Here is a 25,552-nt window from a genome sequence, read left to right as displayed (position 1 = left end):
TTTTCTTTTATCCAGTGGTCTCTGCCTTCCACAGTGGTGTGAACATAGCTAATAATAGTCATTTTATAGACGTTATAAAACTAAGTTCAGATGAAAAGATGCTTGTGATTACTAACATGCTTGTTGTGTTGAAGAATTTTATACACTGTTCTCTCTTACAGATCAAAAACAGACCCTGTCACGGGAGCTGTGAAAAACACAAAGTACCACCAGCTTTAGTAAGCATGACAAACTCTCTCTTCCCTGTGCATCTGAACTTCACATGTGGTATTTTCTGCTTCATAAAAATACAGAATTTTAGGTTTGGGAGTTGGCTCAGTGGGTAATGCAAACATGAAGGCCTGAGTTTAAACCCCCAGCACCCTTATTAAAAAAACTAGATATAATCTCCTGTGCATATAATCCTAGAATTGGAGGGAAGATAAAGGTTCAATGAGAAACACAGGTTTAAGAATATAAGATGAAAAAGAATCCAACATCTACCTCAGGGCTTCACATATGCAAATGAATACATAAGCATACAACACAAACACACACCAGACACAAACCATATATAGATGACATATACCATCGAAGGCTTGTTTTTAGATACACTGGTCATGATAGAGTCACCAAAGCCATGGTCCCTGGCCCTTGTAAACACGAGTAGAGCATTTGCATTTCTCAATTATGCTTGTTCTTTGGCAGTGATTTGCTGGGACTGGTCACTTACCTGGACTGGGTCATGATCACCGTGACCATCTGCTCCTGTATTTCCATGATGTTTGAATCTCCCTTCCGGAGAGTCATGCACGCACCCACTTTACAGGTACTGTGGAGAAACCTTAGCTCCCAGCTCAGTAGAAAAGTACTGTCCTGTTTTTGCTATTTTTTGTCACAACCAAAGTGCCATTTACCCATTTCAGATTGCTGAGTATGTGTTTGTGATATTCATGAGCATTGAGCTTAATCTGAAGATTATGGCAGATGGCTTGTTTTTCACTCCTACCGCTGTCATCAGGGACTTTGGTGGTGTCATGGACATATTTATCTATCTTGTAAGTTTTTGTTCTTTTCTAACTATCAAAATGTAATAGTTTTCTTCATCCCCTAATACAAGAGTGGTATGTCTGAGGTCTAGTTGTCATAAATTCTTTAATAAATTATAGTGATCTATTATATGTAAATAAAGGGTATGAACATGAAATCTAAACAAATAATGTACATAAAAGTATCACAATATCTACTGATATAGTTAGATATAGCAATTGCAGTTTTATGTGTGGATGAGACTGCATTAATAAAATCTAAAGCATCAAACTAGTTTACATCCCATAATTCTTATGACCCTTTTAATACAAAAATATTTGTGTCAAATAAATCATGTCAGTAATTATTGAACCTCTTGTTATCAAATCCTTTGCAATTCTGACTATCACTGGTAGCCATTCAAGTGTTCTATTCAATTAAATTGGGAAGTTATTGGAATGGACTTGGGAATTTCTTATTTTCAATGAAAGAAAAAGGAGAATTTCTTTGAGTGGAGGTTGCATGTTGATAATCATCAATGTCCTTGAAGTGTCCTTGGTGAAAAGAATCCCATAATAGTACCTGAGTAGGACAAAGTTAAGAGAGCAGTAAGATAAAACACAAGGTGGGATGTGGGGGGAATACACAGACACAGAGTGGGTACCCCCACTACCCCATACATTAGAGGCCTTTCTTTGGATCCCTCCGCAGGCATAGGATAAACTCATTGTTTACTGTGAGCAGATGGTGTGCACACCTATGAGTGTCTGTCCCCCATGAAACTCATGGCGTCCCCACTGAATGGAAAGAAATGTGCACAGCAAAAGAGACAGTATAAATTCCAGAGATTACTTTTCCTTCTAGGTGAGCCTGATATTTCTTTGTTGGATGCCCCAAAATGTGCCTGCTGAGTCAGGAGCCCAGCTCCTGATGGTGCTTCGGTGCCTAAGACCTCTGCGGATATTCAAACTGGTGCCCCAAATGAGAAAAGTTGTTCGAGAACTTTTCAGTGGCTTCAAGGAAATTTTTCTGGTATGTGAAACTCCCTTCTGCTTCTCTGCTTGTTGTTCACTACAATCTTGTCCTATCATTTCATTGACCAGGGGATAAAGGGAGACATGGATAGCTAGGGCAAGTCCATATAGTTTTGTTCACTGTTAGAGGATTAGAAAGGAGACAAGAAAACTCTTTCAGGAACTCCACCCACTGATGCTGACTTATTTTATTCTAAGAAACACTTGTAAGCTCGATGCATGGCAAACCACAGCTAGGATCCACTCTTTCATTTTTCATTTGACTTCAGTTTCTACTCTGGGATTTCTTTTCATTAAGGATAACAAAATGCAAGCCCATCTACTTCGTGAATGCAACTGAGAAAAGGTGCATTTGGTTTCTGTGTGTCCCACCGGACGTGGAAAACAGACTCTGTTCCTCCATCTTAGAACTATTAGCAAAACAATATTTTAAAACACAGAATAAAGACATACCTTACTTCCAGCAGCCTCAATAAATAGCATTCAACACAAATATGATCCGAGGGGAAACATGATGAGTGAACATTTTGTTAGTGCCTTCTAAGAATAAGGCTGGAAATAAAACAAAATAAGAGGTTCATTGCTCAGTCTGTGTCCGTCTTCCAGAAGAATGATCACAAAATTCTTTTATTATGGATGAGTTCTGCTTGTGTATGAGAAACGGGATGAGAGACAGATGCTTGTTTTCTAGAAAAAGTAGTGTTAGCTCAGCTGCAGCTTTAGCTGGTGTGAAAGTATTTGACAACTATGCTCTGATGGTACAAGAAGTGCATAATTGCTTATATTTTTAAAGGTGTGTTTGTTTAAAAGACCCAGGGTTTTTTTGTACAAGGCTGTAACACTGTGGCTTTTCACATGGATTCTTGAGAAGGAAAAAACACTGTCACCCTCCCCAGCAGTTCACGTACACGAGTCTCTGAACTTCTGATGAGGTTTGAAAGGAAGCCACACCGTGTCTTTCTCCTGAAGAGCACTTTGGATGACTTACGACATCCGTTTAGATTTTTCTATCCAGTGCAGTTCTGCAGCTACCACAGAAGTCACCTTTTACCTCTTTTTTTTTTCTGCTGAAATAAAAGCAGCAGCCAGCAGAGGGAGCCCAAGACAACTAATAGATGGAGTCACAGTGTACAAAATGCTCCCCAGCACAAGAGCCCTTGCTCACAAGAAGGCAAAGGCACTATCTCTTTAATCTATTCTCAACTAGTAAGAAAATGACTCCATTTGGGGAAAATGGATAACGACAGAATTATTTTAACATTTCTTTTTGTTCATTTAAATTAAAAAGTATTCATTTAAAAAATCATATAAAATGCCTTGTTTCATTCTCTTGCATGAGAGCCATATTATTTCATTTTAAAAATGTAAAACCTACTGTTAGTTTCTCTCTTTCTCATTTTAAGAAGGTAAAAGGTGGTGGAGAAGTCAGATGGTATCGTTGAAAACAAATATGATTCACACAATATGCTCTAAAAATCCTTTTTAAAATATCACTGTTAAAACCTAATGCTTAACTTTCACAAAGATATTTACATTCTCACCAATTTCTTTCAGGTCTCAATTCTGTTGTTGACACTGATGCTTGTTTTTGCAAGCTTTGGGGTCCAGCTCTTTGCTGGAAAGCTAGCCAAGTGCAACGATCCCAACATTATCAGGAGGGTAAGACTTCTCAACTTTCTTGAATTTAAAACCAAGGTAGTTCTGCCATTCCTTTTAATACATGTATACCAGTGGCTACCAGGAACCCCCTCACAAACTCTAAAAATTTTTTCCCCACAAGTTTCTTTTTTATTGTAAGCACGTAGTGTGTCTCTTTCTGGTAGAAGGTCTGTGAGATTATAGATACATCTCAGAGGCTCCTCCTCCTTCCTGTCCCAGCACCAATCACCATTCCACTTCTGACAATGAACCTGAACTCCTAGGATTTAATAGGATTTAAGATGTTTACAATGAAGAGTCTCTGAAACTTCTCTTTAGCTTGATCCTCCTCTCTGGTCATGTAAAACTCACCAGCTAAAGACACTCACCTCACCCCACTCAAGAGAGAGAGGGGGGGGGGGAGTGGAGAGAGAAAAGAGAGAAAAAAAGAAATATTCACTTTTAAATGTATAGAAGTGTCCCTTTTATGACATCCCACAAGGTTCCCAACAAAAATTCCATCTTTCATAACCTCACAGCAACATTGTTTCCTCTTTCTTCAGTCAGTATCAGTAACTGGAAATTAACTGTAACAACCTCCTATCCTGGTACTATTATATAATGGCATATTTGTATTGCATTTTGGATAAGCTACACAGCTCTTCTCCAAAGAGGTATTTGAGCTCCTTCTATCTGGTGCATCTACCCTTCACCATGTCTTATCTGTTGTGGCAAATAAGAGCAGGATACCAGCTCTGCCAGAAAGAGCTTTGGGCCCATATTGCTATAACCTGTATTCCCACAGAAAGAGCATGGCCTTACCATGCATGAAGGAAGGCTAGGAAATGTAGTCTCTTGTGTTCTAATAGAAAACAAAAGGAGATTTATTTATTGGTTAATGTTAGCTCACCTCTGCTCTGCCATCCCATGTCCCATTCTCTTGAGATTCCTTTTAATATTACAAGTAAATGAATAAAGCAAACAAATGTTGATGATGTACAAACTAACAAAATTATTTTCTCTCTCATCCAAATAAAATGATGTTTTCATTCCATTAAAATGTGCAAATCCAGAAGGATTAGTAGGGCTAAGTTTGGCATTATACATTTTAACAAATATGGCCAATATGGATTCAGCTGTAAGCTCTCTGGTTAATATCAAGCATAACATGACTCTTGTCCAGGCAAAATATTATAAATATTCTAATATACGAGGATTTCAGACATGATAGAGGGAGAAAGACATTCTACAACTTCCATTAACCTGAGAAGACATTATCAGGAACATGGTACAGGTACAAAGGTCGTGATGTACCATATCAGCAAATGAAAGAATTAATAAAGAGCTGATGTTTTTATCCACGAGCTTATGTAAGGATCAAGAGTTATTTTAGACTCATGCTGAACAAAATCCAAAAAGATAATAACAACATTTCAAGTTGAAGCTTTGTGGGAATCCTGGGTGACTCACTGTATTAATGATGGCCTCAGAGCACCATGATGTTCTATTATGTACTCATACCCAGCCCAAGCCAGGGCCGCTGACTCATGGGGGGATGGAAAGCACTCTGTAGATGAACAACACAGAGAAGATGCTTTTGTCATCTTGTTGGAAACAGTGAGATCTATGGGAGATTCAAAAGAAAACTTAAGGATTCAGCCATTGTGCAGGGCAGCAACATTCAGAAGAAATTGACTTCATGAGAAGTGATCCCTCTTTACATGTTAGCTGATTCTGGAGTAAATGACTACAGTGGTTTGAATAGGAATGGACCCCCTTAGACTCATATCTTCGAATGCTTGATCAAGAGAGTGGTGCAATTACGTGGTGTGGCCTTGTTGGAAGAAGCGTGGCACTGGGGAGCAGGTTTTGAAGTTTCAGAAGCTCAAGCCAGGCCTAGTGTGTCTCACTGTCTTCATGCTGCCTTCATGTCACCATGATTCCTGCCACGCTAAACCTCTGAACTGCAAGACAGTCCCAATTAAATGTTTTCATTTATAAGACTTGCCATGGCCATCGTATCTCTTCATAGCAATAGAAACTCAGATGCAATGACTTTGTTTTGTCAGTTCTTCCTTCCCAATCTTTTCCTCCTCTAGAGCACTATTGTAGATACTCACACAGAGGTATCTATTGGGAGACTAAACTGGCTTCCTTATGTGAAAGTGCCCACACCTGCAGTGCACAAACACCTGTCTGTGCTCTATGCATTACCATACAGTTTGTGGGTTTTGGGCAAGGGGCTGGAGATTGAAACACACAAAGACACACAGACAGAGAGACAGAGATATGAACCTCTAGACATTGGTAAGAAACCCCTTATTCAGTAGCACCACAGAGGGTTATATATCCAATAGTCAGGTGGACCAACAGGTGAAAATCTTATCCTCTGATGCTCAAGACCAAGGCAACACATCCTCGTGAAGCAGAGCTGGTAAACAACTTTGACACAGCTTTCAGTAACTCAAATCAGAAGGAAAGTAAAGATCACTAGCAGGGAAGAGCAGCTGGAGGCCAGGACTTCAGATGGTTCCAACACACACCAGTCTTAGGTAGTCACTCTTAAACTTCCTTTCCCATCCATGTTGATGAGATTAAAATATAAGTCCAGAAATTTAAGGTGGAGATTCACAAGGTCCTGATTGGCAGACAGTGATGATGAGGTGAAAAGTTCTTTGAGGAGAAAGAAGAAGCCTGAAAGGTCTAGAAGAGGAAAACACAAAGTACAAAGTACCATCCCTCAGATTGTTTTTGTTACCTATATAGTAAGAATAAAGAAAGCAAGTACAGAGTAATTAAATAATTTATGGAAGGTGTAGTGTCACACACACACACACACACACACACACACACATTCACCCTAGAAAGAGAACTCATGACAAACCAAAGTAATGATTGCACCACTGTCAACTTGGTGAACCATGAAGTTTTTATCACGATCACTAAGATCACTAACGGGAGTATAGGTGAAGGGTTATTTATAAGAAGCAGAGATGAATCAAAAAGCAACTACATCACCACAAAGCCTAGGTTAGCAAAAACTCAACAAAATTGCAACCCTGCATCTTTCTGCATAGCTTTCAGGCAGTTCAACAGTCTGAGAAATTTCTTGGCTAAGTCTTCACTCTGCAGCTCAGATAGCCAGTCTATCTACAGCCACTACAGTTTATTCCTGCAGGGGATGGGCGTAGGAGAGCATTACAAGTTTCTGTTCTTCCATTGTTTATCTCCTGAGTCTCATGGGACTCCTTCTCCCTCCTCAAGGGAATGTTTCAATTTGGAAGAAGCTGCCATGCAACAGAAGGTCACCCGTGTAATAAGTAGGAAACTTGTGATTCACCTGCAGGCATCCTGGCTCCCACATGCTGGGCTTCAAGCTAGGATACCAGGATGCCCTGTGTGATGAAAGGTAGGCTCAGAAAGTCAAAACTGAAAAGGGCAGCAGGGCCAAATGGGTTGTGGGGCCTCTAACATACTATGATACCATCCCTAAAAATAATGATGTAGATAAATAGATAAGATTGTGAGAAAATTAACTCCAGCATATTTTTAGCTTAAAAGAATGAGAAGATAAAAAATTGTGTGACCTCATGTATGCATAGGAAAAATACTAGAATATACAGCAGAAACTCGACTGTGTGTGTCTCTGGACAATCACAGGTAAATTTTCCTTCCCATTATTTTTCATGCTTTTGCTACTTAGGTCAAATGTAGTCTGGTTTTATTTTAAAGAATTTCACTGGCAATCTAGAAAGAAGTAATCTTGTCATTACTAAACAGCTGAGATAAAAATAGTAATAGGGGAATGGCTTGGTTGGTAAAATACTTACCATGTAAAATGAAGACCTGGGATCAAACCTTAGCTCTCAATTAATCTTACGCACAAAAAGCCTGCACTGATGACCGCAGTGTCGGGGAGGCAGAGACAGGAGGATGCCTAGAGCTTGCTCATCAGCGAGAGTAGCCTACCTGCTTAGTTCCTTGTTCTCTGAGAGATCCTGTCTCAAAAAATAATGACTGAAGAAGACATTAGATGTCACCCTCTGGCCTCTACACACACAGGAATATACACATGTACAAACAATGAAGAAATGGTCCACAGAGGACAAGGAAAACTGAGACAATTCCAAGGTCATGATGCAGAAAGGAATGGTGTGCTAACCCATGGGCAGAAATGGGGATCCAGGGAGAGATTCGTTTTACAGTTTAATGATGATCAAAAATTTTTACTAAACCCAGGTTTGGGGTCAAAATATAACCAAAAGGAGATTGGACAGAAAATGAAACAAAACTTACAATTTTTCTCTTTATAAGCCCTTTTAATAGTTCTTTATTGAGACATAATTTGATTGCTGCATGATTCACCCTATTAGAGTGTGCCATTGGATGGCTTTTGACAGGTTGAGGGCTCTGCAGCTGGCAAGTGTGGCCATTTTCATATCATTACAAAGATACTCCCTGTACATGCTGACTACCCCTGTCCTTTTCCCCCTGACTCTGCCTCTTGCCTAACTGACCATTATTTTCCCAGGAGAGTTTCCTGTTCTAGACCTCCATATGAAAGCAGATAACAAACTGTCTTTTGTGAATGGCTTTTTTTTAACCCAGCTTATCTGTGTTTATAATGGTCACCTATGTATATCACTCATAAATACTCCATCCTTTCCTATAGCTAGTCCACTGTATGAATGATTTCACTATAATTTGTTCTTGTGTGTCCAGTTATGGGCATTTGTGTTTCTACCTTCTGGCTATTATGGGCATTGTCAATGTAGATATCTCTGTAACTGTTTTTTTTTCTTTTTATAGACATGTTTTCTGGGTATGGTATAATAGTCTATATCCCATGGCTTTAACAAAATACTTGATGTTGAATAGTTTTTAAAGGAAAAGGATTTGTTTAACTAACAGATGTTAGGAGTCCGCAATTGGGCAGCTCCAACTGTCTAACCTTCAGTGAGGGCCCTCTTGACTAGTTACATAATGGCACGTTTCATAGTGAAAGTGTGTGTAAGAGAGACATACAAGCAGTGAGATAGCAAGGCAGAGACTAGGAAAGGATCAGCCCTGATCAATTGTTTATATTGTGGGAGCTCGAGGTCACGAATCAGCTTGCATGTTTGTGAGAACAACACCCCACTGATCTAACAACTTTCACTGGGTTTCAGCCCTGATAAGATCCTCTTTTTGTCTATGCACACTCAGGGAACTAAGCATAGGATCCTCGGAGTATGTAGTCAGACCATTTGCCAAAGCCTCGCACCCACTTGTCTGTCAAACCACAGAAGGGAAGGCTAAGCCATTCCCAATAGCAGCGGGACCACACTGCCCATTCCTAGCCTCATGGTGCGTGTTGATTCCAAGGGTCCCCATCCTCCATAGTCTTTTTAACTTTTTCCTCGCAGAGTTCTCAGTGCGTATAAAATAATACTTCACCGTGGCTTTGAGGTGCGTTTCCCTGGTGACTTAAGTTAGTGAACATTTTTATCGGTTGCTGTGTGACTTCTTTGGGGAAATAGACATTTAGACCCTGTACCAGAATCAGCTTTTACCTCCTCAAGGCCTCCAATATGATACATGCATAAGAGATGAATCCTATCTTCTCTCGGAGTTCACGTGTGACCAGATTCCCCTATTTCATTTCTTTCTCCTACCTTAGGAAGACTGCAATGGCATCTTCAGAATAAATGTAAGTGTATCCAAGAATTTAAACTTGAAATTAAGACCCGGAGAGAAAAAGCCTGGATTTTGGGTGCCACGTGTTTGGTAAGCTCATCAGAAATATAGTCTAAGCAATACTATACTTATTCGCATTGGAATTTAAATCAGGATAATTTGTCATGAGACTAATAAAATTATATTTAAAATGCTGAATTATTTTAAATAATATACAAAAATATTGGGTTACATAACATGTTTTTTTTCTTTTTAAAGACCAGTAAGAACCAAGTGGCACATTGAATCCCTTGTTTCTTTGTAAAACTAATGAAAGAAGACTTTGATATTTTTCTAATGAATTAAAGCACATATCTGGATTCAAATAACTTTTAAAATTAATGAAGCTTTAAAACCAAATATTTCCAATCACATTAAAGCTGAACTCACTTTGAGCATATATCTTTAAGAGGGGTTGATGTCCTTAAACAGTTACCGAGAACTCTAAATTTTAAAGCTACATCATTTACAAAACCCATTTACCCTGACAGGTCTCCATCGCGAAACACTAGAGAAGACTAACTGACAGTGTGGTTTATTAGACCCAATTCTTTCCTTAAAATCCATTTTTGGGGGAAGATAAATTTTCAGAGTATTTTTACCACAGGTGGGACCTGCTCAGTGCCTTCCCTCTTGTCTGCTTTATTAATGATTATGAATAGGATTATTCTGCTTCATTAATAAACTTGATGTTCTACCAACTTCCCTTGATCTTTTAATTACCTTTTAAATTTTCTTTAAGGCTAATGGGTGAACCACAGAAACCCTGTTTTCGTCATAACTGACTTTCTTTTCTACTCATCAAAACTTTTCAAAGGAATTAACACTTCACCCAGGCATAGCCCTGACTCATTTTTATCTTGTTTTGGCACTTACTTCTCTAATATAAAATTCTTTTTTATTTGCAATTCAATATGATTGCTATTGGTTTTTCTTTTTTTTTTAATCCAATGACTGTTAATTTAGGATGTAGGATTGTGCATGGAGAAGAGGTATTTAACTCATGGGGAAAGCCTTATCCCAATACTCACTTAGGAAACTTGTCTAATTTACATTAAAATAAAAATTTGAAGAGGTACAAAAGGTTTATTTTAATGAGATGAATATTCATTATGCCATAAGTGACTTGTTTATATCAAGACATCAAATGGGATTTTTCCCCCTGCTGTTTTGGGATTTGGGCTCTAAACTGATCTTAATTCTAAAGACAGCAACTCCCCAGACCGTATCACCCCCCATTATCCAACACCAGTAGAGCATCCTGAGAATAAGTGAGTCTGGGGGAGAGAACTATGGTGTCCTCACTTCTTACACTGGAGAAAGCCAAGGTGCTCCCCACCCAAGTTAAATGAGGTCTCATAAATGGACCCTTAGAATTCGAGCTTGTCAGAGCAGCGAGAGGCTTCAAGGCAAAGCTGCCTTTCCACCTGCCAAAACCGACCATCTCATATACCTGATGGATGATATGGTCCTTTCTTAGAGCCACCTGGATGGAACTGTATTGCAAAGGGCTATGTGCAGGGGAGAGGAAGGCTCCACAAAGGAAGCCCTGGTGTGTTTCTAGGTGCAGGAGCTGAGACTCATAGCAGGAATGGTGCAATTGAGCATTCTTGTTTCATAGTGAAAGGGATTAATAGGAAATTTGAAATACAAAAAAAAATCCAATTGGTAAATTGATAACCACCATTGAAAAACTAGCTTGTTGCTAACAGTCTCAGGAGGAAAGTGGGCCATACCATGTGGTGATACACATGGGGAAACACCAAGGCTAGTCACAGGCAGAAGAAAGTTGTAGGAAAAGGCTGTATGTTGGATTTTCTTGTTCCTGGGAAGGCACGGGGAAATAGGGCAAATTAATGGTGATTTCACAAGGCTCTGGAACACAGATATTATAGCATAGATATCTAAAACCCCTTGTGTTCCCATACTGACCTTGGGGTGACAGGTGGCTGAGGTGTGACATCTAAGTGAATGCTTCATATATGGAAACCACATTTCCATGAAAAGGACCTAACCTATGGCAACATGGTCCAAAGCTTTGCAGCCTCTGAAGGTGTTAGGACAGGAGCCAGAACTCACTGGAAGGCAATGTGTAGAGACAAACAAACCTGTCCCAGGTTGTGCTATGCAGCATTCAACTTGTCCATAAAACCTGCTATATATAGCTTTAAAAATCAACTTTAGTTTAAATATACTATTCCATTATTACTTGTAGGAAGGAGCAAGTTTAACAACATGTTTAAATCACAAGAAAACATAAGGGTGTTACTTGAACATCATGACATGGGTCTTTGCCCGGTTGACCTAGATTGTAGCATGGGGTCACCGTGAAACAAAAATATCCAGTCTAGCAAATGCCAACAGTAATTTTAATGCTTTTTACACTTTCTTTCTGTAATGTAATCAGAGTTAAAAACTGAAAATTTAGATTTCATGCTAGCTAAATTATAACTAAGAAAATAACATATCTGGGAGTAGTCTGGAGAAATATTTGGATAATTGAAATTAAGATATACATATTCACTGCCTAATTCAGTAAACAGACTAACCACACAGACTTCCTTCAGATAAATACATTCATTTTCCTTTGAATCGTGCAGAATTGATGAGAGTAAAAATCATCTTAGCAAAAAGAATTAAGCATACACTATATCACGAATATCATGTACTTTATTTTAAACATGGATCTAGAATATAGGAAGTAGCATACACAGGTGGGAAAAATCCTAAGTATTCTGCTTTTATACTAATTATACTTGCTCAGTGCTTACACTAGGAATGCTTGGCATTTACTCAGCTGTAAGTTACGGATTTTGTCCCTCAGAAACTTGAAGTGGAAAACAAAAAAAATTACAAATAATTTCATATAACATGCTAAAGGTTTTGGTAAGCATCGACAAGCCCCTAACCTGTCCCCTAGCTCACCAAAAGTTAACTCTTCAGGTAACTTTAAGCAGTGCTAAATACTTCTTGGAAAAAGGACACCAGGTCTTATGCGAACTCAGGATCAAATAATCTAAGCCACAAGAGTTTGAGACATGATCAGTACAGAGAAGAGGTCTCAAAGTCGAGGTTCCTTTGTCTTCTGCAATATCTATCTCTGTTTCCTACAAATGGAACAGGTGCAGAGAATGACACACAGGAGAGACCCTAGCCCAAATACCTCATTCCAGACCAAAGGGTCACAGGAGAGACCCCAGCCCAAATACCTCATTCCAGACCAAAGGGACACAGGAGAGACCCTAGCCCAAAGGCCTCATTCCAGACCAGAGAATGACACACAGGAGAGACCCTAGCCCAAATACCTCATTCCAGACCAAAGGGTCACAGGAGAAGACCCTAGCCCAAATACCTCATTCCAGACCAAAGGGTCACAGGAGAAGACCCTAGCCCAAATACCTCATTCCAGACCAAAGGGTCACAGGAGAAGACCATAGCCCAAATACCTCATTCCAGACCAAAGGGTCACAGGAGAGACCCTAGCCCAAAGGCCTCATTCCAGACCAAAGGGTCACAGGAGAGACCCTAGCCCAAAGGCCTCATTCCAGACCAAAGTGTCACAGGAGAGACCCTAGCCCAAAGGCCTCATTCCAGACCAAAGGGTCACAGGAGAAGACCCTAGCCCAAAGGCCTCATTCCAGACCAAAGGGTCACAGGAGAGACCCTAGCCCAAATACCTCATTCCAGACCAAAGGGTCACAGGAGAGACCCTAGCCCAAAGGCCTCATTCCAGACCAAAAGGTCACAGGAGAAAGCACACTGACTTTCTAAATGACAGATGGTAGGGAAAATGTAAGGGACCAGGGCAGGCAAGTAGGGAAAAAAAGGGACTGGCAAGGAGAAGGATAACGGAGGGTAGGGAATAGGAAGGAGTCAGGAGTAGGTTGGTAGGGAGGAGGAAGAAAGACCACAGACAGGTGGGTAGAGAAGGGGGAAAGACCAGAGACAGGTGACTAGGGAAAGGAGAAGGGCCGGGGTAGGTGGGAAAGAAGGAAGAGCCAGATGCAGGAAGATATGGAACAACTGGGAGAGACCAGAGGCTGAGTAGGTCACGTTTTCCATCTTCCTCAGAGCAGGATCCATAAGCTTTATCATGATCTCAGGGGCCCTGGATCATGTTCTTCAGGATGCAAAAGAATGACCAAATTCTCAGTTCAGAACCAGTCTAAGTTTTATGACTTGGATAGGTAAGACTGCAAATTTAAAAAAAAAAAAAAAACAGAAAAGATGTTTTAAACATCCTTACAATTCAAATGATAGCAGATTATGAAATGACGATAATGGTTTATGTTTGAGACTTACTGAAGCCCTCTGGAGTTACAGGTCAAATTTCAAACTTGGCAATTTTGATAGCACAGCATAAACAAATACTTCATATGATTAAACTGAAAAAGACTTATTTTCCAAAATGTGTCATATTCTTTCAACTTGTGTGCCTTGTTTTTCTTGATTTATCCTAAAAATATTTTCTTAGCATTTTCTAACTTCTAAAATATGTGGGTCATGAAAGAAGTTTAAGTTGCTGCAAATTTAGCTCAAAAGCACTTTTCACATAAAGAAAACAGATGAGTAAGAAAGACTGACATGAGATCTGAGGGTTGGCGCCCTTGATTTTATTTTTTTTTCAGTTCTTATGCAAGCAAACCTTGGGTGTGCCTAGTCCTTACCAGCTCTTTCTACTCTAAGATGGGAAATGCAATTGATACTCTCCCCGGGGAAAGATGGTTGCAAAAATCCAAGTTGGAATATTTGTGCTTTCATGCAAAAATAGAAATCAGAATTTTAAAGTATGAATATCTCAGTGGTGCTTCTACATTGGTACTGAATGTGTCTGACAACCAGTCTCAAGCTCTAAGGACCAAGTCAGCTGTAGTCTTGGCTTTCTCATTAGATCCCCACGTATTATAAAGACACATCTCATAATTATTCCTACGGTTAAGAATGCATAAAAGATGGCTGAAAATATTGAACTAAATGCCTCTCTAGAGGGCTGACTTCAGGAAAGGTAGATTCTGATAGATGAGGTAGCATGGGAAAGACTGATGAAAACATAGTACAGAAAGAGGCAGTGGAATGACAGTACTCAACAGCTCAGAGCTGTGTGCTCCATCAACCTCAGAGTGTGCAGCAGTCATTAAAATCTTTTCATTTATTAAAGTTATTTCATTCTTTTAACTATTTAGAATAGCCTCTCATAAAGAAAATATAATGAAAACTCTGAAAATGTATTCTACTCACAATGAGAATATGTTAACTAAGACCCACAAGGTAATGAAAAGAAACAGTTTCACAACTGAAAAGCAAAAAGTACAAATTATTAGAAAACATAGATTTGGGCATCCCTTCCCCACAAAGAAAATAAAGACTGATGGGCTAAGTGTTTAAGGAATCGTGAATCACTGATTGATATTGAGAGTGTACAAACACATTGCCATAACTTAGCAAAGGAATGCTGCTAAGCCAACTTCCCCCAGGTTAAAGACTCTTCACTCAGAATTAGAAAGCGTTATAGGCTTTCTATATATGGCTGTGCACTGGACCTTCATCCCGCATCCCTCTTTCCTAATTGCAGGGCAAATCCTCGGAACTTTAACTTTGACAACGTGGGAAATGCCATGCTGGCATTGTTCGAAGTTCTGTCCTTGAAAGGCTGGGTAGAAGTGAGGGATGTCATTATTCATCGTGTGGGACCGGTAAGCAAGACCACGTAATTCTCTAAGTACACCCAGAGTGGTTCTCACTGGCTCTGATACATAATGGAGTACTACACAGCAGAAAAAAATAATGACATCTTGAAATCTGTGGGCAAATGGATGGATCTAGAAAGCATCATATTGAGTTAACTCAGACCCAGAAAGACACATATCATATTACTCACTCATAAGTGGCTTTCAGGCATAAAGCAAAGAAAACCAACTTAAATTCACAAACAACCTCGACAACAATGAGGACCCTAAGAGAGACATACATGGATCTAATCTACATGGGAAGTAGAAAAAGACAAGATGGTCTGAGTAAATTGGAAGCATGGGGATCATGGGGAAGGTAGAATGGGAGGGGAGAGGAAAGAAGGGAGCAGGAAAAAATGTATAGTTCAATAAATCATTAAACAATACTGCATTGAAATGTATAACACCATTATCATATCAAAACTCTCTAATATTTTAAAAACTTTTTAATTTACACAGATCCATGGAATCTATATTCACGTTTTTGTATTCCTGGGTTGCATGATTGGACTGACACTTTTTGTTGGTGTAGTTATTGCTAACTTCAATGAAAACAAGGTAAGCCTTCTCAGGTTAATAGCACAGACTTAATTTTTGTTCTTGCTCTTGCTTTAAGCTGATATTTTTTTCATACACAGCATGGAGCCACATTAAATTGAAATGTAACTCATGTAACTAACCTGTATAACTCTTTTACAAACCACATCACTGCTGTGGTTTGGGTCCATTACTTAGGAAAATAAGTCTCTTAATAGATTTATCCTATGGTGGCAGTAATTCTCCCACAGTTGAGAAACCCATCTCCTGTTCAGATGGGAAGGATGCAGTGGGTTACTAAAATGTGATACCTTGAAGTGATGCTCTGAGTGCAGTCCATACTGCCCTAACAAAAATGCAAATTGTGTGTTTCTTCCTTACTCAGTGAGCAAACTCAGAGTTTTGATAAGGTAGGTAGAAGCCATATAAAATATAAAGGTCAAGTAATAGACTAAAAAAGATTTTTTAAAAATCTATATAAACTTTACATACTTCCTGAACTCAGGGAGAACTCTCAGTCTTAAGAGCTGTCATGATGGATATAGGATCATTGATAGGAAGACAGCAATGGTTTCCTATGGAGCACAAGTTCAAGGAAAAACATTCTATGAGTGTCCCTTGGCTATGTTTTCTTGAGAGAGGAATCACATTGAAATGTATCCAGGCTTTGAGCACTCACTGGACAGAAAAAGCTTCTGCCAGATCTCAAAATGCTGCAACGTGTGGATGAGAAAGCCACCACTGTATGGAGTAAACACTTGGGCCCAGATTCAGACATTTTCCTACAACTGCAGGGTCTGTAATTCTTCGAGTGCAAGAGCATAAAAATCTCTAAACTGCAAAGCTCCATTTGCCTGTGAAGCACCCGCTGTTCAGTTGTGCTCAGCGATGACTGATTCCCATGCCTTCGAGCCAGAGCTCTTTGGTTTGTGTAGCTACATGTGAGACTCTATCATTCACTGTCCCCAGGCTCAACGTGTGTGGTACCATGGACTCAGTCAATTGCCACCTTTGATGTGTGCCTAATGAGCATTTCACTTCATTCAGCCTTTCAAAGACTACAACTTAAAAATCCCCCTTTGGACCCCAATACTACTCCAACTCTCAGAATCATGGCTCTTATAGCAGTAGCAATCATGCCACCCAGCCCCTCTCTTTTACTTCCTAACACACTCAGAAATGAGACACTCTAACCCTTCAGTGTGTTCAGTTTAATGTCAGACAGAATGAGAAAGATGTGTCTTTTTAGATGCCTTTGAGACATGTGGTGGAGCTGACACTGGGAATTCTAGAATATAAGAAGAAGCTAATCAGCCTGTTACTAGAGAGACGAGACACTTCCAGTCCAGGATGGTATACAGGCCCCTGTGCAGGGGTCCGGTGCAAGAGGCCTGGGCTCCAGGGTAGCTCACAAGTCAGTTGCAGTAAGTGGTCCAGCCTATAGTGCTCAATAACAGGAAGAAGCTGTATAATTAACTGTCAGCATTGAAACAGCTGTAAATTACTGAGGATTGTTTGCCTCCAACACCGTAGTTATGTCCTAAAAGAGTCAGAGAGTGACAGCTTGTTTGGGAGCGTGGTGTGTCAGTCCAAACAGATGCCAAGAGGGAGGCAGAAGTCAGCAGCCATTTTACCAGATGTCACAAACTGGTTTTGTTGGTTGGAGAGGAAAGGTTGTGTGTGTGTGTGTGTGTGTGTGCGTGTGTGTGTGCGTGTGTGTGTGTGTGTGTGTGTGTGCGTGCGCATGTGTGTGTGTGTGTGCATGTGCGTGCGCGTGTGTGTGTGTGTGCGTGTGCGTGTGCGTGTGTGTGTGTGTGTGCATGTGTAACTCCAGTATCAGGGGATTCAAACATTCTGAACCTTATGGGAAATGCACACACTTGATTTATGTAAATGCAACATACAGGCAAAACACATAAATAAAATAAATAAATATTTTAAAAAACGTGAGCAAGCGAGATAACTGTAGTGAAGACGCTTCCCAACAAGTGATGATCCCAGTTCAATTCCCAGAATCCACATGGTAGAAAGAGACAACAAACATTGCAATGTTTCTGACCTCTAAAAATGTGCTGTTGCATATGTGAAGAAAACATGCATGCACAAGCACACACACACATACACACAAAGAAATAAATAATAAATGTATTAATAAGACTTATTTTAAAGACAAAGAAAGACAGAATGGATACAATTTATACCAACTTAAAAATTCTAAACAAATTTGTTCTTGTTTATTTCTACAGTCAGAAAGCTCACATTTCTGAAAACCAAGATAGAAGAGTATTCCCTGTAAGGACAGTCATTATCTCTTCAGAAGGAAATGGAGAAAGGGTTGACATTCCCCCAGTCCTAGTGTCTTAAATTATACTTATGTCTCCATAATGCAGTATAATAAAATCTAATGTGGAATAATACAATACAATATAATTTATGTGCATTTTTATCAAGTACTCCACTTTATAGCACAGGATATCTGATCCCATCTAGCAAATTATCATAGCATTCATTTCTGAAAAAGGAAAATTCTATGGTTCTTATATCCTATAAATAGTCTTACAATTGCACATACTGGAGTGTTTAAAAAAAGTGTGTAAGGGACAAATGATCTTGTCCGGCAGCAGCACAGCAGACAACCTGTGATTGGCTACTACAAAACCAAACTAGCCCCAGTTTGTTACTATTCTTTCTGGAGAATGTAATTATGAAGAAAACGTTCTTAACCCTTCCTCAAGCCCAAATGTTACAGGTTTTCAATGACACACGCTTGAGGCTGCTGAATGTCCCTGTCATGCACCCATCTATATTGGGAATGCCTCTCAGTGTGGGTTGCTAGTTCTGACCAAATTTCTTCAGCCGCCATGGTTTTTGCAGACTGTCTTTCTGTCTGGTCTCCATATTGGTCCTTTCCTTTCCCTCCACTGTCTCCTTTGTTTCCAAGGGGACGGCTTTGCTGACAGTAGATCAGAGAAGATGGGAAGATCTCAAGAGCAGACTGAAGATCGCACAACCTCTTCATCTCCCACCTCGGCCCGGTATCAAAGATGCTCTGATTTTATTCATGTTGGGCACTGGTGTTCCTGATTCCCTAAGAGCCTCGGATTTAAATTAAAATAATAATCGTGAGGCCACTAGGGGGTTGTGCATAAGTTAATATAGAAACAGACTCCAAACTGCTGATCTCTCCATAAGGCTTTTAAAATCAGCCACCTAAAGGCTGAGCTTCAGTGCTCCCTGAATAAGCCTTAATGGAAAAAACCCGAATTTTTAAATAAAATACATTTGTGTTTGCCTTTTATAAATATGAGGGAAATGAATTAAGCCAACAGAAATTGAATGATGCATTTCTCCTTCCAATATGGATGTTACTGTGTGCTGTCATTTTAATAACAAGTGCCAGCCATTCCTCCAAAGCACTCACAATAGATAGACTGGAGGGGAAGGCTGTAATGGGTTTGAAGATGAACACTGAAGAATATGAAAGACAAGGAAGCAAATCTGACCTATGTCTAAAGCGCCCTCGCCTATACTTTTCTTTTTCAGATAATGATGGCTTCCGAGCTAAAATGTATGACATAACCCAGCATCCATTTTTTAAGAGGACAATCGCGTTGCTGGTTCTGGCCCAGTCTGTGTTGCTATCGGTCAAGGTATTGTTTCACCCTGAGATTTCTGGAGTGGATTTCACACCTCGGGTGTTATTGCAGCATTGCTTGGGCTTTGCCATTTGCAGCCTCTGACCTTTAGTAAACGTAAAATTTGGTGTGTGTGCTAAGATGGGGAGCAGAGAGGGAAAAGCCTGCCTGCTGGATGCTGCAGTAACTTGTACTCTGGTTGCAGTGGGACGTCGAGGATCCTGTGACCGTTCCTTTGGCAACAATGTCAGTTGTCTTCACCTTCATCTTTGTGTTAGAGGTACAGTGATGAGCCTGCTGCTCTGGGGAAAGCTGCGAACAATAAAAACGAAAACAGTACCCCATTTTGATGGCACCTACTTCCAACTCTGTTCTCGTTTTTGAAACCTTTAAGGGGTGGATTTCATGGGCATGTCCTTTCTGGCTGTGCTGCTTAACTTCAGTAAATTCCACTGTATGTTTCCAGTGTGTCTAACTGCTGAGACATTCCTGCTAATTGTTGTAGCTGAGCATTGGCCTGCCCACTAACGGGGTTTGCATGTTTGGAGCACAGGACACAAGGCACTGTTAATCAGGGATTCAGATTACAGCACAGATTTAAACAGAAATGGGGCCACTATTATCTAAAGTGTTTTCCCTGGGTCACATCTATTTGCCAGTCAATCTTCTTTGAAAGGCAAGTGGATTATCATTTTCTGTAAACTGGCTGCTGTTTCCCAAAATACAGTTTTTCACTCAAGATAGAAAAATAGCCTGCAATGAGTACTTAGTCATTAATCCAGGGGAACGAGTATAGAGAATAGATAAGCAGCCTGCTTGGCTTTAAAAAAAAAAAAAAAAAAGTATCTTTGTGCTTGCTTGGCTTTTTAAAAAAAAAATGTATCTTTGTGACTAACTCTCTCATTAACTATGTCCTTAATTATATCTAACATGTCTAACTGATTGATTTAAACATGTCTAAGAACTTGCCCTGTGTCCTCCTTTCTTGCTTTCTCTAGGTTACCATGAAGATCATAGCAATGTCACCAGCTGGGTTCTGGCAGAGCAGGAGAAACAGATATGATCTGTTGGTGACATCTCTTGGTGTCGTGTGGGTGGTGCTTCACTTTGCTCTGCTGGTAGGCACATCTTTGAACTTTATTTTCACGGATTCTTCAGTTTTCCTTAGGTCAGGGCTGTTTCCGGTCCCTTCATTCCACATTCGCTCCTCTTGGGCATTAGACCAAATTCCTAAATCCAGGCTTTGGTCATGAATGCCCAGGGACATGCTTGCAAATTTCATGTGCACACACACACACACACACACACACACACACACACACACACACACACAGAAATACGTATATGTGCACACACCTACACTTCCGACATAGGCAAATCCTGGGTCTTCAAAGACCTATTGTGTGCAGATCTAAAGGGCTAGAATCTGAAGACTCAGACCTTGCACTCTGAGACAGAGAAGCATCCGTGCCACCCCAATACAAGCAAGACTTCTTATAATGTAACCTATGTACTCAAGGCACTCTTCTCTCCCAATTTTCTCATACCAATTTTCTGAATCCATCAATAGCCATATGTCTGAGGTCCAGTCCCTCAAATTCACAGTCATGGAAAAACTTGTCTAGTCTACAGTAGTGGTGTCCAATGAAAATAAAATATGGTCACTGATGTGATGGTGGCTCGCACTGTACACTCTAAGACAGTGGTTTCCAACTTTCCTAATGCCGAGACCCTTTAATACAGTTTCTCATGCTATGACTACCAACCATAACATTATTCTTTTTGCTACTTTGTAATTGTAATTTTGCCACTTTTATGAGTTATAGTGTAAATTTTTTTGGAGGAAGGTTTGTCAAAGGGGTTGGGACCCTTACATTGAGAACCACTTCTCTAAACATCATAGCAGCCCATAAGGCATAAATTATAAGTACCATCTTTTCATTAGTCTTCTACAGACCCAGTGATAAGTGTTATCAGGGTCCCACATTCTCCCACCCTCTTTAACATTAGAGGACTGACAGAAAGTATGAGTACTCATGGCGTCCATTTGCTTATCAGAAGGAGCTTGCCTTAGTTTGGATCTGCGATATTCATAAGCATGCTGAGTGGCCTTTTTAAACCAGTAGTTGCCTTTGACATTACAATTTGTTTAGGTTCTCAAATACCTGTATCCACCCTCTCAAATAATAAATGGCCTTGGATGTAATGATGAGAAGAGTACTATAGAGCACTTAAGAAGAAAGAAATTAACAAAACAAACAAATTCACTGCTCTCACAAACTTCACCGCCTAGAAATCTAGAGAGACCTTCACCATGTGCTCACGAACCAGGGAAAACCATGGGTACACTGGAAAAGATGAAGGAAATCCCATGTTCCCATGACAACCGTGAGGAGTAGGAAGCAGCTTTATCAAAGAGGACCTGGAAGGCGTTCCCCCAAAGGACTAGACTCCATCTACAAAACATTTCAGATGCCCTTGGCTAGGATCAAAGGGTCCAGGGACTGGACAAAGGTGAGGTCTTGTCGCTGAAGAAGAAGGAACCAGAGCATATAATATAGCACGAGATTTGAACAAATGGAAACTTGGTTTTTTCAGGACTTTGGGGTCCATGTGAAAATCATCCAGTCATTATCTCAGGGGTTGTGGTTATCATGACTTCTAATATAAAAACCTGGGTTATCTATAAAAGTTACGATTGTGCTTACTTTATCTAGACAAACTTTTGACTAAATGCTACTCACTCTAAATGGAAGAATACAGTAGGCTTCCTAATCTCAGATATCCCCCACAGAGGAAGTTCTGAGCCACAAAAAAACCTTCCCTATTCTGCTTGACTGCTTTAGTTCTTCCCCTGAGAAAAACCTCTGGTCCGAGAAAAGCAATCATTCTTTGCCATATTTTGCAGCAGACTGCTGAGAAGGAAGGCACAGTCCCTGTATTCCATCCAACGATGCTCCGTGCCCACATTCCTGTCCATTTGCCTCACCAAGGAGCTCAGTGGACCCCCCTCCCAGGGACCCATCTGGGACTGTTGTCGTTTGGCGAGGCTGCTCCTGGAGAATGCTCATGCTTTGGCATCAGCTGAATGTCACCGTTGTTAAGTTGTGGCCAGTGGCATCTTTGTTTCTCAGAAGAAACCTTGTGAATCATAAGGCACAGAGTGGTCTCTGACCCTCAGCATACACTTGAAGAGCAAGCTGATGCAGCCCTCTTGTGCTGAGGGGAAGGGGTACTTTTCTAAAATGGATCTATTTATAAAAAGAGCACTGATCTCAGAAAAAGCTGTCTTCAAGTGTTGCTGTTGTTGGAATAAGGTCCCATGTAGTCCAGGCTGGTCTTGAGGTCACTATGTAATCAAGGATGATGTTAAAATTTTGATCTTTCTGCTTCTGCTTCCCAAGTGCTGGGATTATAGACATCACTACTACTCTGGCTTTACACAGCATGGGATATTGAACCCAGGGCCTTGCATGTGTTAGGCAAGACATCTACCAGCTAACCTACTTTTCCAATCCCCTCAAGCCTTCTCTTCAACATCTGACCACTCTTTATTATGCCGTTATTTCCTGTCTCATTCAACTTCCTTCCATTGCAAGGCTATCCCGTGCATTTCCTGCCCTGTCCTGAAAAGGATTGGCCACTGCTTTATGTGAAATGAGTTTCAAAATTCAGAATTCGGTTAAGCAAAACAAAACCCAAAGTTTCGCCTGAGATTTGATTTTAAATCTAATACTTATTCATGAGTTTTTGCAGTGACCTTTTCAGCACCTTTATTTCAGATAAATTTCTTATAGGAATTTTCACATTTTATTAAACTAATTATTTACTAGATTTCACAGAAGACAAAATGAAAAATGGAACCATAACAAGATCTTTTGTGCAAATTGTAAAAAAAAGCCTGTCTTCTGTTTAAATTTCAGAATGCATACACCTACATGATGGGAGCCTGTGTGATTGTCTTTAGATTTTTCTCCATCTGTGGAAAGCATGTAAGTCTGTCATGCAGAATCCATTCTAAGGTTACATAAACATTGAATCACTGGTACCAACTGACCTCAGCCAACCTGGTTGTTATGGTCAACAAAGAATTAAACTTCATAAGTCAAGATTAATGATATTAAATATCACATTAAATCAGTAGGTTAGTTATCTTAGACTATATTTCCTGTTTGTTTATCATATTTTCTGAGTAAAATATGAAAGAAAACACTTTAACTCTGAAACCAAAAGTCAATGTCATTTCTAATGTGCCCTAATTTATTGTTTTTTAAATAACTTTATTGCAGAAAATTTATAATTGATGATAATGTTTCCATTATTCTAGATTCCTTGTTAGCATTTATGCACACCACATATTACCTGTGTTCTCTTTTGTAAAGGGATACCGCTTCTTTTGTTACTAACATTGTTTCACATATCGATTTCATATATCCATGTAATTGGTAGATTTAATCATTGGTGGTTACTTGACATTAAACAATCATTACATTTAGCTTTTTAGGATGTCTGTGGGTGACAAATTTTTTGGAGCCCATTCCCTATGGTGGGATACCTTGCTCAGCCTTGGGGAGGCTTGGTGCTGCCTCAAGTGATGTGACAGACTTTGTTGACTCCCCATGGGAGACCTCATCCTCTCTGAGGAAAGGATGGGGAGTGGAGTTGGGGGAAGAGGAGAGTTGGAGGAGGGGAGAGAACGGGAACTGGGGTTGGTATGTAAAATAAAAAGGCTTGTTTTAAAAAAATTTAAAATAGAGTGGAAAAAAAATTAGCTATAGGTCAAAAATGTGTTGACCTTACAGATGTCTGGGTAGAAAAAGAAGAGGAAGTGGAAGACTAAGAATCTTGTGTTGTTAATTCAATTAATTTCTCTTGAGTGACTGAACTGTTTGAAGTATGAATAAGATTTCTCAATGCCAGATGGTTTTTGAATAATATTTAGATTTAATATCTAACAGGAAACAACGTTCAAACGATGTACTTGGGAATTGCTACACAGTCAACCTGCTCATAGATTATTCACCAGCCGGCTCCTCCCCACAGCTAGAACTGTCTCTCCCTCCTCCTCTCCTGCTCTCTCCATCTGCCCTGACTGCACCCTTTCTCACCCACAGGTGACATTAAAGATGCTCCTTCTGACCGTGGTTGTCAGCATGTACAAGAGCTTCTTTATCATCGTAGGGATGTTCCTCTTGCTACTGTGCTATGCCTTTGCTGGGGTTGTTCTTTTTGGTACCGTGAAATATGGAGAGAACATTAACAGGTCAGCATGTATTTGTCTTCCTATTCATTTACTAATCAAACTCTTTCATAATAAAATCGTGAATACAAACTAAGTTTCTTGATTATTAAAGACTTGGGGTGGTGAAAAGGGGTAGTAATGTGTTGGAAAATAAAATAAAGCATACATATTTTAAATGACATTTTCAAATTGACAAAGAGAAGCATGTTTATTTTAGAATCCTTAGAAAATGCAAAAACAAAGCAAAAAAGGGTTTTATAATTCTATCCATTGTTGGGAATAACCACTCCTAATTTCCATGTACTTCTCTGAAGTGCTATATGTTATTTGTTGGGAATAAAGCAGTTTTTAGATGACTTTCTTTTTCAACAAAGTGTAGGAAGTTAGAACCTACAAAACCACTCTGCTATAAGAAAAGCATTTTCGGAAGCTCATCTTCCACATTATGGAAGCATCCGCTGTTGTCATGTTAAAGGTTCTAATAAAACAAAACACCTGCAAATGCCTCGCTTGCAGGTGATTTATTTGGTAAAGGCTGAGTTTTCTTCTATAACCAAGCAAAGGTAGGAATCACTTCTTCGTAACCAAAGCTCACGCAGTTGTTCAAGATGAAAGCCGGTAAACTGGTGACTTTGTGAGAGCTGGCTTGTCAAGAAGCCACACTGCTAGCAAGAAGCTTTAGGCTTTGATAACAATAACCTGGCAACCAAGCTTGCAAAAGCCACTGTTTGGTGGTGACTATCCATACTGCTTCATGACGATGACGACTCATGCAATCTCCTTTCTGTTTTATCAAATTAGGCATGCCAATTTTTCTTCAGCTGGGAAAGCCATTACTGTATTGTTCCGAATCGTCACAGGGGAAGACTGGAACAAGATTATGCATGATTGTATGGTAAATACACTCTCGTCATTTTCAGTGCCTCAACATAAACTCACATATACATGGCAATGATATCCTTGTTAGCACAAAGGCCTTGTATTTAAAAAAGAAGAAGAAGAAGAAGAAGAAGA

General features: G+C 39.8%; 1 protein-coding gene across 4 annotated transcripts in view; it reads left to right on the top strand.

Annotated features, from left to right (window-relative positions):
• The window catches only part of Nalcn (sodium leak channel, non-selective), a 281,079-nt gene that overhangs the window by 239,044 nt on the left and 16,483 nt on the right, over positions 1-25,552 (top strand). For all 4 annotated transcript variants that reach the window (XM_085698170.2, XM_048422068.3, XM_087912334.1 and 1 more), the window contains 15 exons: positions 162-218; positions 688-808; positions 906-1,037; positions 1,873-2,040; positions 3,597-3,701; positions 9,340-9,446; positions 14,968-15,088; positions 15,584-15,682; positions 18,603-18,696; positions 19,205-19,311; positions 19,502-19,576; positions 20,295-20,414; positions 23,220-23,288; positions 24,411-24,559; positions 25,340-25,433. In XM_085698170.2, coding sequence (XP_085554296.1) covers positions 162-218; positions 688-808; positions 906-1,037; positions 1,873-2,040; positions 3,597-3,701; positions 9,340-9,446; positions 14,968-15,088; positions 15,584-15,682; positions 18,603-18,696; positions 19,205-19,311; positions 19,502-19,576; positions 20,295-20,414; positions 23,220-23,288; positions 24,411-24,559; positions 25,340-25,433 — 1,618 coding nt within the window. The remainder of the gene's footprint in view (positions 1-161; positions 219-687; positions 809-905; positions 1,038-1,872; positions 2,041-3,596; positions 3,702-9,339; positions 9,447-14,967; positions 15,089-15,583; positions 15,683-18,602; positions 18,697-19,204; positions 19,312-19,501; positions 19,577-20,294; positions 20,415-23,219; positions 23,289-24,410; positions 24,560-25,339; positions 25,434-25,552) is intronic.

This window comes from Myodes glareolus, chromosome 12 (assembly GCF_982192425.1).
Source record: "Myodes glareolus chromosome 12, mMyoGla1.1, whole genome shotgun sequence".
NCBI classification, from domain to species: domain Eukaryota; kingdom Metazoa; phylum Chordata; class Mammalia; order Rodentia; family Cricetidae; genus Myodes; species Myodes glareolus.
The sequence above is the reverse complement of the archived record's forward strand: the minus strand, read 5'-3'. Positions and strand labels throughout refer to the sequence as shown.